The 13,932-nt window shown below is 37.6% G+C and overlaps 1 protein-coding gene across 4 annotated transcripts in view; it reads left to right on the forward strand.

The window, feature by feature from the left end:
* NUBPL (nucleotide binding protein like) overlaps positions 1-13,932 on the forward strand; it is a 256,338-nt gene that overhangs the window by 54,075 nt on the left and 188,331 nt on the right. For 2 of the 4 annotated variants that reach the window (XM_032624193.1, XM_032624192.1), the window contains exons 4-5: positions 5,199-5,240; positions 8,315-8,405. In XM_032624193.1, the coding sequence (XP_032480084.1) occupies positions 5,199-5,240; positions 8,315-8,405 (133 nt within the window). The remainder of the gene's footprint in view (positions 1-5,198; positions 5,241-8,314; positions 8,406-13,932) is intronic. The other 2 variants (XM_032624196.1, XM_032624194.1) reach the window with 1 other exon arrangement.

Genomic DNA, 13,932 nt, shown 5'->3' on the forward strand with positions numbered 1-13,932 from the left:
CTTTGAAATCCAACACACAAAAAATAGGACTTGTAGGCTCTCAAATTGCAGCTTTCATGCAGTGGTAATGAAACAGTATAATCACTCTGAATAATTCTGCCACCTTTTACAGGTCTCACAGGGTATTATGAATTATAAAGAAACAAATCCCAAAATCTAGTGTGTTGGGGTTTGATCTGTCTTGTTTTTGTCATCTGTTAGACTTTGCATACTGCAGGAGAGTCAGAAAAAAGCGTACCAACACATTAGGTTAAGTTTATGATGACATTAAAGATGGCAATCCTACTTTACAATAGTACATGTATAGTTATATTTGCTAATAATCATTTTCTTTATCTGTTGTGTATTTGGTGAGGCTTTTGTGGTGATTATTCTTTTGGGCCTGGCTGAAATTAATGATAAGGAAAACCCTGATTGGAGTTTTCTTGACTAAATATAATTGTTTTAGGTGAAATAAGTTGGAAAGGATTCACAAAACTTAGTTGGACACCCAGCTGCATATGTTTATTTATAGCCTCTACCTTGCTCATTTATTTTCCTACAATATAAAAGTGTTTGAAAGTTTAAATTGAGAAACTGTTTATACACTTAAAATAGGAGCCTATGGGCTTCTCTGGTGGTGCAGTGGTTGGGAGTCCGTCTGCCGATGCAGGGGCCACGGGTTCGTGCCCCGGTCTGGGAGGATCCCACATGCTGCGGAGCGGCTGGGCCTGTGAGCCATGGCCGCTGGGCCTGCGCGTCCGGAGCCTGTGCTTCGCAGTGGTAGAGGCCACAGCGGTGAGAGGCCCGCGTACCGCAAAAAAAAAAAAAAAAAAAGGAGCCGATTTAAAAACAATGGAGTAAATTATGAAAAACAAATGAGGTTTATTTGGCATCTTTTGTACATTACTGAATTCTAGACTTGAAAATATGTGTAGGCTGCTTTTGTAATTGTGGTAGTTTTATCAGTCAGTAGCTGTGCCAAATTAAAGTACAGTATTTTTTAATTAATACAGGGTTTGGTGTTTCTACTTAATGGACACTGATTTTATTCACAATATATAAAATTAAAGCAAGGCATGCTAACTTAGTTCCAGTGAAACAGCCTGAAAAGTGTGCTCTTTATTATTTTTGAAAACTAGTCAATTAAGGATGAGGAAGTAGATCTTTACTGAGGTAGCTCCTCTGACACGAAAAGAGATGATTGTGTCCTGTCTGCTCTTGGCTTTACAAAAATTACATTGTTGGGTGATTGAATAACTTTGTCATGGAAAAGCTTATTTTCTAAATCAGCGTTGGCAAACTATGACCTGTGGACTAAATCCTGCCTGTATTTGCAAATAAAGTTTTATTGGAACATAGCCATGCTCATTCATTTACATGTTGTCTATGGCTGCTTTGGTGATACAATGGCAGTGTTGAATAATTGCAGATCAAATGATCCACAAGGCTTAAAATATTTCCTTTTTCTTTTTATTTGACATCTTTATTGGAGTATAAATGCTTTACATTGTTGTGTTAGTTGCTGCTGTATAACAAAGTGAATCAGCTATATGTATACATATATCCCCATATCCCCTCCCTCTTGCATCTTCCTCCCTCCCTCCCTATCCCACCCCTCTAGGTCTCACAGAGCACTGAGCTGATCTCCCTGTGCTATGTGGCTGCTTCCCACTAGCTATCTATTTTACATTTAGTAGTGTGTATATGTCAATGCCACTCTCTCACTCTGTCCTAGCTTACCCTTCCCACTCCGTGTGTCCTGAAGTCTGTCTTTACGTCTGTGTCTTTATTTCTGTCATGCCCCCAGGTTCATCAGAACCACTTTTTTTTTTTTTTTTTTTTTTTTAGATTCCATATATATGTGTTAACATACAGTATTTGTGTTTCTCTTTCTGACTTACTTCACTCTGTATGACAAGACTCTAGGTCCATCCACCTCACTACAAATAACTCAGTTTCGTTTCTTTTTATGGCTGAGTAATATTCCATTATATATATGTGCCACATCTTCTTTATCCATTCATCTGTCAATGGACAGTTAAGTTGCTTCCACGTCCTGGCTATTGTAAATAGAGCTGCAGTGAACATTGTGGTACATGACTCTTTTTACATTATGTTTTCCTCAGGGTATATGCCCAGTAGTGGGATTCCTGGATCGTATGGTAGTTCTATTTTTAGTTTTTTAAGGAACCTCCATACTGTTCTCCATAGTGGCTGTATCAATTTACATTCCCACCAAAAGTGCAAGAGGGTTCCCTTTTCTCCACACTCTCTCCAGCATTTACTGTTTGTAGATTTTTTGATGATGGCCATTCTGACTGGTGTGAGGTGATACCTCATTGTAGTTTTGATTTGCATTTCTCTAATGATTAGCGATGTTGAGCATCCTTTCATGTGTTTGTTGGCCATCTGTATCTTCTTTGGAGAAATGTCTATTTAGGTCTTCTGCCCATTTTTGGATTGGGTTGTTTGTTTTTTGATATTCAGCACATGAGCTGCTTGTATATTTTGGAGATTAATCCTTTGTCAGTTGCTTCATTTGCAAATATTTTCTCCCATTCTGAGGGTTGTCTTTTTGTCTTGTTTTCCAATATTTTGGATCATCTTTACTATCATTACTCTGAATTCTTTTTCAGGTAGACTGCCTATTTCCTTTTCATTTGTTTGGCCTGGTGGGCTTTTACCTTGCTCCTTCAGCTGCTGCATATTTCTCTGTCTTCTCATTTTGCTTAACTTACTGTGTTTGGGGTCTCCTTTTCGCATGTTGCAGGTTCGCAGTTCCCGTTGTTTTTGGTGTGTGCCCCCAGTGGGTACGGTTGGTTCAGTGGGTTGTGTAGGCTTCCTGGTAGAGGGGACTGGCTCCTGTGTTCTGGTGGATGAGGCTGGATCTTGTCATTCTCGTGGGCAGGACCACATCTGGTGGTGTGTTTTGGGGTGTCTGTGACCTTATTATGATTTTAGGCAGCCCTCTGCTGATGGGTGGGGTTGTGTTACTATCTTGCTAGTTCTTTGGCATGGGGTGTCCAGCACTGGAGCTTGCTGGTCATTGAGTGGAGCTGGGTCTTAGTGTTGAGACGGAGATCTCTGGGAGAGCTCTCACCGATTGATAATTACATGGGGCCAGGAGGTCTCTGGTGGTCTGGTGTCCTGAACTCGGCTCTCTCACCTCCAAGGCTCAGGCCTGACACCTGGCCAGAGCACCAAGACCCTGTCAGCCACACAGCTCAGAAGAAAGGGGAGAAATAAAAGAAAGAAAGAAACATAAAATAAAGTTATTAAAATAAAAATATTAAAAAATTAAAAAATTATTAAAATAAAGTAATTTAAAAAAGTAGTTAAAAAAAAGAAGAGAGCAACCAAACCAATAAAGAAATCCACGAGTGATAACAAGTGCTAAAAACTAAACTAGGATAACCATATAAATCAGAAACTAGTCAGTCACATACAGCAAACCCCAAGTCTGCAGTTGCTCCCATAGTCCACTGCCTCAATTTTGGGATGGTTCGTTGTCTATTCAGGTATTCCACAGATGCAGTGTACATAAAGTTGATTGTGGAGATTTAATCCGTTGCTTCTGAGGCTGCTGGGAGAGATTTCCCTTTCTCTTCTTTGTTTGCACAGCTCCTGGGGTTCAGGTTTGGATTTGGACCCGTCTCTGCATGTAGGTCACCTGAGGGACGTCTGTTCCCGCCCAGATAGGACCGGGTTAAAGTAGCAGCTGATTAGAGGGCTCTGGCTCATTCAGGTCTAGGGGAGGAAGGGGTACAGAATGTGGGGTGAGCCTGCCGCGCCGGCAGAAGCTGATGTGACATTGCGCCAGCCTGAGGTGTGCCGTGTATTCTACCGGGGAAGTTGTCCCTGGATCACGGGACCCTGGCAGTGGTGGGCTGCATGGGCTCCTGGGAGGGGAGGTGTGGATAGTGACCAGTGGTTGCACACAGGCTTCTTGGTGGCGGCAGCAGCTGCTTTAGTGTCTCATGCCCGTCTCTGGGGTCCGGGCTGATATTCGCGGCTCGCGCCTGTCTCTGGAGCTCGTTTAGGCAGTGCTCTGATTCCCCTCTCTTCGGCACCCCAAAACAATGGTCTCTTGCCTCTCTGACAGCTCCAGACTTTTTCCCAGACTCCCTCCCGGCTATCTGTGGCTCACTAGCCCCCTTCAGGCTGTGTTCATGCAGCCAACCCCAGTCCTCTCCCTGTGATCCAACCTCCAAAGCCGGAGCCTCAGCTTCTAGCCCCCGCCCGCCCTGGCGGGTGAGCAGACAAGCCTCTCGTGCTGGTGAGTGCTGGTCGGCACCACTCCTCTGTGCGGGAATCTCTCCGCTTTGCCCTCTGCACCCCTGTTGCTTTGCTCTCCTCCACAGCCTCGAAGCTCCCCCCCTCCGCCACCCTCAGTCTCCGCCTGCGAAGGGGCTTCCTAGTGTGTGGAAACCTTTCCTCCTTCACAGCTCCCTCCCACTGGTGCAGGTCCCGTCCCTATTCTTTTGTCTGTTTTCTCTTTTTACTTTTGCTCTATCCAGGTATGTGGGGAGTTTCTTGCCTTTTGGGAGGTCTGAGGTCTTCTGCCAGCGTTCAGTAGTTGTTCTGTAGGAGTTGTTCCACATGTAGATGTATTTCTGATGTATTTTTGAGGAGGTAGGTGATCTCCGCGTTTTACTCCTCTGCCATCTTGAAGGTCCTCTCAAAATATTTCCCATTATTTGGCTCTTTAGGGAGAATCATGCTGACTCTTGCTTCTTATCTAAGTCTTTTGTAGACAGATCATGTTCAAGTTATGGTGGAGGTTTATGTGGTTGGTATTTTTGTGTTTAATTTTCCATTCTGCTTCATTCTAAGAAAGAAAACTTTAAATCATTTTGAGTGTTAGTTTCCAGCTTTCTCATCAAAGTAGGTATAATACCACCTTACAGGGTTGCTATGAGGAGTCAATGAGAAATGTAAATAAAATCCTTACCAGAGTGCCTGGCATCCCGGAGGAATTCAAGTGGTGGGGAGATATAATCAGGGAAAGTCTAGGTGTCTATTTGGGTGCTTTAGGATGGCATGTTTTTAGAGATTCTGATTTGTCCACAGAGCTGGCTGTGGAAGCCTAGTGTATCCAGGTTCTTAATATAACATTGCTGATTAACTTCCCTCCATCCTTTTCTTCCTCCCTCCTTTCCTGTGTCCCTCTTTCCCTTTCTCTTTCCCCTCCTCCTGCTGACCTTTGTATGTTGCAGGAAAAATGGGGTGTGAGAGCTTGGTCATGTCCCAGCTCTTGGGTGAGTACCTGGGCTGGGCCACCAAGTGAGAGTCCTTGACTTTGTGCAGGAAAAATTTCAAGAGCAAACAAGCCATAGTAAAATGAAAGCAGGTTTATTTAGAGAGAGACACACTCCATCTTAGAAGGTGAAAGATGGCCGCAGTACATGGAGTCCTCTTGAAAAGTGAGTGGTGCTGGGCTGTGGTGGGTGGTTAGTTTTTATGGGCTGGGTAATTTTGTATGCTAATGAGTGGGAGGAATATTCTAATTTCCAGGAATTGGGACACCACCTACTTTTTGGCCTTTTACAATTGGCCTGGGAACTCTCATGGCACCTGTGGGTGTGTCATTTAGCATATGCTAATGTATTACAATGAGTGCATAATGAGGCTCAAGATATACTGGAAGTCAAATCTTCTGCTATCTTGGGCCTAGTAGGTTCTAGTCAGTTTTGGTCATATCCTTTTCTTCTTAATGGTTGTGTAATTCTTTTAATGGTTGTGCCCTGCCCCCTTTCCTTCCTGTCTCAATACCTTTCTCTCCTCTGTTTCCTTTTTGGTATATGTAAGCATTGGTACTAAATTTAGTTGGTCAGTAGAGACTTGTAGAGAGTATGCAGAGAACCTAACACATAGAGGATTTTCCATTATTCTTAGTTCTATTCTCCAGGAAAAAAGAGGAACTCTATCATCTTGTGATCTCCCTCCCTGCCCTCTTTATTCTTATGTGGTAATGTGTATTAGCAGCTATGTAGGTATATGTAAAATCCATTCCTACCACAGCAAATTTTAGGGCAGATCTTCAGTTTTGTCTTACCCCATGATGCCAAGGACTCACTTTTAGACAAGCATGGTTTTCTTCTAGAAGACAGGACAGATAGATGATAGCTAAATTCTCCCTAACATTTTGAAGGAAACTTGAAGATCTAGTGATGATAAAATTGACCCTAGCAGTCTTACACTGCAAGCACTCACTTAGTTGTTTTCTTGTTTCATGAAAACATAAATTTAAATTTATTTGACAGGTATTTTTAGAAGATTAATTTGAAAACTGAGACCTAACCCTTTCAAGTTATTCTAAAACAACATTAATATAAATGAGAGCAAGGAAAAAGAATTGTAGAATATTTTTTGTTTTTGTTGGCATTATTATTATTTTATGGTTGCATTAATTTTGTAGGTGTCACAAGAAAACATATGGAAAAGAGGTGTTTGTTATAGCATTAGCAGACCCATAGATAATAGTTAACAATTATCCACATTTCTTAAGGTTTTAGGCCCCCTCATTTGCAAATGTTTTTATCTGTAGTGAATTTAATTCTATTTTTAATTCAACTAAATTCTTTTGTTTGTGGTTTAAAAAGGAGTTAAAATCAGTGAGAATTTCTCAATGAATGTTCCTACCTTTTTAAAGCTACTGACTGACCTAAATTTAGTTCCAGTGCTTAGATACATCAGAAAGGAAACAGAGGAGAGAAACTTATGAAGATCAGTAGGAAGAGAGGAAAGAGAAAGGGAAAGAGGGACACAGGAAAGGAGGGAGGAAGAAAAGGATGGAGGGAAGTTAATCAGCAATGTTATATTAAGAACCTGGATACACTAGGCTTCCACAGCCAGCTCTGTGGACAAATCAGAATCTCTAAAAACATGCCATCCTAAATCACCCAAATAGGTACCTAGACTTTCCCTGATTATATCTCCCCACCACTTGAATTCCTCCGGGGTGCCAGGCACTCTGGTAAGGATTTTATTTACATTTCTCATTGACTCCTCATTGCCACCATGTAAGGTGGTATTATACCTACTTTGATGAGAAAGCTGGGAACTAACACTACAAATGATTTTTTTTAAAGTATTAAACCCAAATTTTATATATCACCATTCCATTAAAGGTAATGTGTCCTTCCTCCTTTCTCATTTATTTTACAGTAAGCTGAGATTTTTGGTAGAGGGAGATATTAATCCCAATCCTCTGTGAGTCACACAGGGACATTAAATGATTTTCTTAGAATTGCAGTTTGAGTCACTGTAAAGTTAGGGACATAAATTTGAATGTACCTTGTTTTGTCTGTTTATAGGAACCAGACAGTGGGGTTTAACAAGTAATTTTGTGTCTGGAAATAGGTAGATAATGTGGAAAGTGAGAGACTGTTTAGTTTAAAAAAATTTGTTTTGAGAGGTTAAGAGTTTTATCTTGCCAGGATACAGGGAGAGAGGGGGGAGAGTTGTATGTCTTGGGGAAACATAACTCAAAGGCATATAGTTAGTATTAGCATTCTGTTTGCTTGTATATGAGAAAAACCAATAACATTGATTTAATCTGTAAAAGAAGAAAGAGCGGGGGGTGGGGGTGGGGTGGGGGGAGAAGAAAAAAAGACATATTTGGGAATAGTGAATTGTTTGTCTTTCTTTGTTAACCTGCTGATGAACTGTCAGCTAGTGAAGAGACCAGTCGGGATATGCTGCCCTTGGGCAGCTGGGTGGATCATCAAGGAAAACAGTTTTAGTTGTTTATGAATTCTCTGGAAGACTTCGGGTTTTTAACAGTGACTGGCACGTAAGAGGTTGTCTCTGTACTATGTCTGCTGCCATCCTCGTTAGCATTTCCATGCCAGATTTGCATCAGCATTTCTCACTTGCTTTAATTATGGTCTTGTTTCTATGCTTTTTTTCCTTCATTTTCTATTCTTTGGTGTGTTAGATGGTCTTTCCAAAAGTTAATGCTCCTTCTTGCTGGGGTTATGTTTGCTGTTGTAAACCATTATTTTAACATTGTGTGCAAGTAGTTTGTTAGTTTTCAGATCAGAAGGTCTTAGGCTGTTTGTGAGTGTATGGGAGATCTGAACCACAATGTTTAAAGTGGATGCAGTGGATTTCTTTAGTCAGTTATCTAGATGAGATTAGTAAATCAACAAACAATATTTACCCTGAGCAGTTTATGTTCTTTTACCTTACTGTTGCTTTGAAAGTTTAGGTTATGGTTTTGGAGTATTTTGCAGATTGTCTTTTCTGTAGTCAGACCTGCTGTTTCTGTGCACTTTATCTTTGATGAAGAGTGGGGAAAAATCTGACGGTAAATTCTGTTTTCTTACAGTCAAAGGCCGTTGGTTTGCTAGATGTGGATGTGTATGGCCCTTCTATTCCGAAGATGATGAATCTGAAAGGAGATCCAGAATTATCACAGAGTAAGTGAAGAAGAGAGAAGCAGTATGACAACAGTTACACTTCTGTTTAGTGCCTGCGGAGTGTCAGGCATTGTGTCACGCACCATGTGTACCTTATACACACCATAATATAATTCCGAAATCAGATGCGGGGCCAGACTGTCTGGGTTTAAATTCTAACTCTGTCACTGATTAACTGTGTCGCTTTGAATGAATTGTTCAACCTCCTTGTGCCTCAACACCCCCATGTGTACATAGCATTAACAGTTGTACTTACCAGACAGAATTGCTGTACATAATCGCTCAATTACAAAGTTGTCATAAGTGTAGTGCATTCAAAGCACAGTGCTTGGCACACCACAAGTGGTCAGATTCAGCTCATCATCCTCTCTGTATATAAAAATGTGTGAATGTATGGGGGTATTTGAATAGAAAGTATCTAATATATTTGTGTTAGAAGAGCTGAAAATTATTTTCTCTAATCAGATATTTGTTATATTTGTCTTAAAGTGTTTTTGAAAAAACCATAGAACTTTAGTTTCTCTCCCCAGCCTTCACTGCCATCAATAGGACAGAGTAATTTTTTGAGTAAATCTTTAATATTTATTTAATATTATTTATAATTAACATAATAAACAATATATTGTTTTATATTTATTTATATATTTAATATATATTCAATATATATATATTTTATATACATTTAATGTTTTATATATATAAATATATATTATATAATATATAAAACTAAATATATATAATTATACATTTTATATATATTTAATATTATATATTTAATATTAATATAAATTAATATTTATGATATTAATATTATTTAATATTAATATACCAAATCTTTAATATTTTGAGTAAATCTTTAATATTACAAGATTATTTAATAATCTTGTTATTATATTTTCTTACAAAGCTATTAAGTATAAAGCTTTAAGAACAGGGAAATTCTATGATCAAAAAATGAAAAATTGGAACAACTGGTAACTCTTCTTGAAAAATAGTTTTCAGTGAAATTAGTTTATTAAAATTTATTTCTAATTATAGTAAGAGTATAAAATTGAATAATTTCTTTTGTTTCTTATTATACCTTTTATTGTCCATGAATCTAGGACAAAATGCCTGTATTTAATGCAGGGTATTTATTGGATTTTCTGTGTACATAATAGAAGTTTTTTTTTTATCATTGTCATTAAAAGTTAGGTAATTAGACATTGTCTGCTATTTAAGGTGCTTTTGTTTGTGCTGTAGTTGTGTTAAGTTCTGAATAACCATTTATCAGATAATAAGGATTCTCCCTATCACTTAGAAGGAAACTTGAGGCTCTAGTGATGATAAAATTGACCCTAGCAGTCCTACATTACAAGCACCCACTTAGTTGTCTTCTTGTTTCATTATAATATAAACTTAAGGAAGCTAAGTTATTCTAGTTTCTTTGCCCTTTTAGTGGAGTGTATACTTAGTTTGCAAATATGTGCCATGAGCCAAAATGTCAAACTTACATAAAGGAGTAATGAATTTGTGTACTTTAAATGATAGACTTGTTATATCTATCTCTTGATTAAAGTAATGTGAAAACTAGTGCATGTAGCACATGAGTGATAGCAAAATGGAGCCCTTGGTGTCAGTTTTTTCTTAAGTAGTCTGTTCAGTCTATGCCAATGTAAATACTTGAAGTGAACTTTGATGTCTTTCTTCTTGTTTTACAGAAGCTGTAATCTTAAATTTGATGTTTGCAAATTGGCTGCCATTAAATAGGCTTTCTGGTAAAAATTAGCTACTGGAAATCTTGGAAAGCCTGAAAATAATACTTTTTTGTGTGTTGACAAGCTGATCTTAAGTCCCCCAAGTAATAAACTGAACGATTAAGGCATTTACTTAAAAGAATGTGGATTCTTGAAAGCCCATCTTTTAAATTGGTTTTTGAATCTTAGATAAACCAGCCACCATTATACTAATTGGCATCATTTTGACATTTTTACATTTTTGTCAAGTTAATTTATCCTGTATTACTCTCTATTATAGAAAACACAATGCACCGTGGAATTATCTAATTAACAATAAGAAAAGATTTGTTTTCAGCAGTCCAGATTTTGCAGAGATAGAATGGGTGAGCAGAATCTTAGCTTTATAAATGTTCCTCTGTTCCTGGACTTAGCTAGACAACCATGGGGCAGTGGGACTTCAGGATTGTCTTTTTGTCTTCATTATTTAAGCAGACATATGGTAATATAGTTTTGGTCAACTTGTTCATTTTAAAACTCCATGTTAAGGTTGACAGATTCATTCTCTTATATATTTTTTCTTTTTGAGGAGACTATAGAGAAACCACACTTCTTGTACTTACGATATTTTAGCCTGATTACCAAGTGAAATTTTACATATGATTCTAGAGAAGTGAATTCAGTAATTGAAGAAAAATTTAAGTTTATAATAGTTTTGGATTTCTTAGGTTGGGAATATTTCTATCAGTTTAAAATGACAATAGTGTTTTGTCTATGTTAGTGTGCAAAATTATGGTAATGGAAAGTCTAGCCAGTTTGTAGAAAGAGTATTGTACAGAAACCTCGACAGGTTGACATTATAGTGGCTGCAAGTGAACAGTTGCTTTGGGAACCTAATGGAATTTAGAATAAAATCCATGTGTAGTTTGAGAAATTATCATCTAAGTGTGGATTAACTTTTTTTTTAAAGAACAAATACCAGTCATTTTTCTCTTTTTTAACCTTCTAAATAACATAATATGCAGATTTCATATTACAGTATAGCCAAAGTACAGTCCTAGAAATTATTGACTAGAAAGGTTTTAAACTGAAATTGCGAGTGAATATTAAATGGTGGTTGCACACAGAAATGTATTGTTAATTCATTAATGTAATATTCTTTTTTGTTGAGGATTTTTCACTAAGTTTTCTCAAGTGACTTTTACTGGTAGGAATCTGCTTTCTTTCACAGTTTTGTGATGATAAATCACCTTCAGAATTCTTGTGAATTTTTTACTACTTAGTTTTACTAAAGAATGTCTTTTAGTGTACTTAGCTAATAAAGTAGGAAAATGTTAAGGCCTGTGGAGAGAGGTTACTAAAATTGAAATGTCAAGTAATTTTATTGAGGATGACACAGTGATCATTAATGATTGACTATGAGACTTTTTTTTGAGTAGGATTCACTTTTCTTTTGTTGTGGGCTAGAAATTTTGCACTCATGTCACAGTATTCTGCTCTCTCTGTCCTAAGGTATTAAGCATTTTCCAAGTTTAGGAATGAATGTGTGTATGGGCTTATGAGACAGAGAAAATGTGGAAAATCAGCTTGGGCAAATGACCTTTAATAATAGCACTCATCTCCAGTAAGAACTACCAGGAAGTGACTAAGATTTCTTTAAGATAATTTAAGCACATAAAGAATGAGAGTGAATTCTACTCATTCCTGAAATTACCTTGTTTCCTTCCAAGGCAGAGAGTTAGGGGTTTACTGAAGTTATTGAAATAGATGATTAAATTCTGATCCAGTGGTTGGAGCTTCCAAAGCTTCTCATTTATAATTTGCTTCTTCTGGTCATTGTCTTGTGGACCCTTGGGTTTCATCTGACGCTAGAGTTCCTCTGATTATCTTTGGGAAAGATTCTGGGATGTATTCCATAATCACAGTGTTATAGAAATGACTTTTTTCTTGCTGGCTTCCTGGATTTTGTTTACAACCTCTTTTATACCTAGAATATTAAGGCAAAGTGTAAATCAGGGTTGAAGGATCCTTAAAAAGTTGTTTTGGTTTGTTCTGGCTTTAGGCACTTTTATCTTTAAAATATCTCAGACATGAGATCTGTGTTCTTTGAAGAATCCTATCACCCTACTTTATCAAGACAAAAGTCCATCCTTTGCTTGGCTTATTGTTTCTTGCACAGGTCACTGAATAGGCTGAACTAAATACCTTTTTAGTGTGGTAAAACCCTTTTCCTTTTTTCTTTGACTGTCCTGAGCTGAAGAATAGGCAGCCTCTTTTTGGAGTTCTACTTGCTCTGCTGCAAACCGTCTTAGCCAGGGGCTGCAGCAGATGAAGTCATTGAAGAATGCTTTATTTATCTGCAGAACAACTAAGTGTATTTTAGTAGCTATTGCCTGTTAATTTTTGTTTTCTTTCACAGGATGGCAGCAAATGGTGTTGACCGGATGTATCTGTGTATATGTCAAATAGTCCTTACATCTTTGAGTTTCTGATTAGCACCTGCCCCACGACAAGACTGGTGTCCTTTTATGCCTCCTTCACTTTTTGAGTTATATCAGAGGGCTGCCCTTAAGATGTGTAGATTAATAGGACGGTACATTTTAAATGTGGCTATATCTTTTAAGGCTATTTATACTTCATATTATCTTTTCCAGTCTAGTCCCAGACTGGAAAAAATGTTTGTTTTTTTTCTTATTTCCTAATCTTTTGATCATTTTTAATGTTTCTCAACATTATCAGCACATTTTCAATATCTTCTCTCAGATGAGAAAAATTAAAAGAAGCTTACTACTGTTAGGTATTGTGAGGGGAGATAGCTTGCAATTTTATTTATAATATTCTATTTTTACTCATGTAGTCTCTGAAACTTTTGCATTTTAAAATAGAACCCATCATTGCTGATTCATAGTTACAGGAATATTTTAATAAAACATATGCTGCTTCCTCCCCCCCCTTTTTTTTTTCTTTTTGGGTTAACAGGAAAGTAAAGCATTTAAAAAGGAAAGTAGTTCGGTGAAAGCAGGATGTAAAATGACTTTTGAAGGTGGAAGATTTGGGGAATATTCATCTGTGAATTGGGAACTCCATGGGAAAAGGCAAGAGGTCATTAATAATGAAATTATACTAAGAGGCATGAAAAGTTTTGATGGTCTAGATTTGGTGAGGCTAGCAAGAGAGAAGAGAAATTAGACACACTACCAAAAGAAAAAAGTGATGAAATAAGGCATCTTTTTCACTTTCCTTTTGGACTTCTATTCTAGATTTTGTCTATGTGGTATGCATTTATACAGGGTAATGGATTGAAATGACATCTTGTTCATCAAGATTGGATAGATTTTGTACACCCATGTTTATAGCAGCATTCCTCACAGTAGCTAAAATGTGGAAGCTACCCACGTGTCTATCAGTGGATGAATGGTTAAACAAAATGTGGTATATACATACAATGTAGTATTATTCAGCCTTAAAAAGGTAATTCTGACATAGACTGCAACATGGATGAACCATGAGGATGTTATGCTAAGTGAAATAAAGCCAGTCACAAAAAGAGAAATACTGTATGATTTCCCTTATATGAGGTACTTAGAGTAGTCAACTTCATAAAGACAGAAAGTAGAATGGTAGTTGCCAGGACCTTGGGGGAGGGGGAAATGGGGAGTTATTGTTTGATAGGTATAGAATTTCAGTTTTATAAGATGAAAAGAGTTAAGGAGAGGGATGGTGGTGATGGTTGGGCAACATTATATTTAATACCACTGAACTGTACACTTAATAATTAAGATGGTAAATTTTATGTTATGTATGTTTTACCA

This window comes from Phocoena sinus, chromosome 2 (genome assembly GCF_008692025.1).
Source record: "Phocoena sinus isolate mPhoSin1 chromosome 2, mPhoSin1.pri, whole genome shotgun sequence".
Classification (NCBI taxonomy): domain Eukaryota; kingdom Metazoa; phylum Chordata; class Mammalia; order Artiodactyla; family Phocoenidae; genus Phocoena; species Phocoena sinus.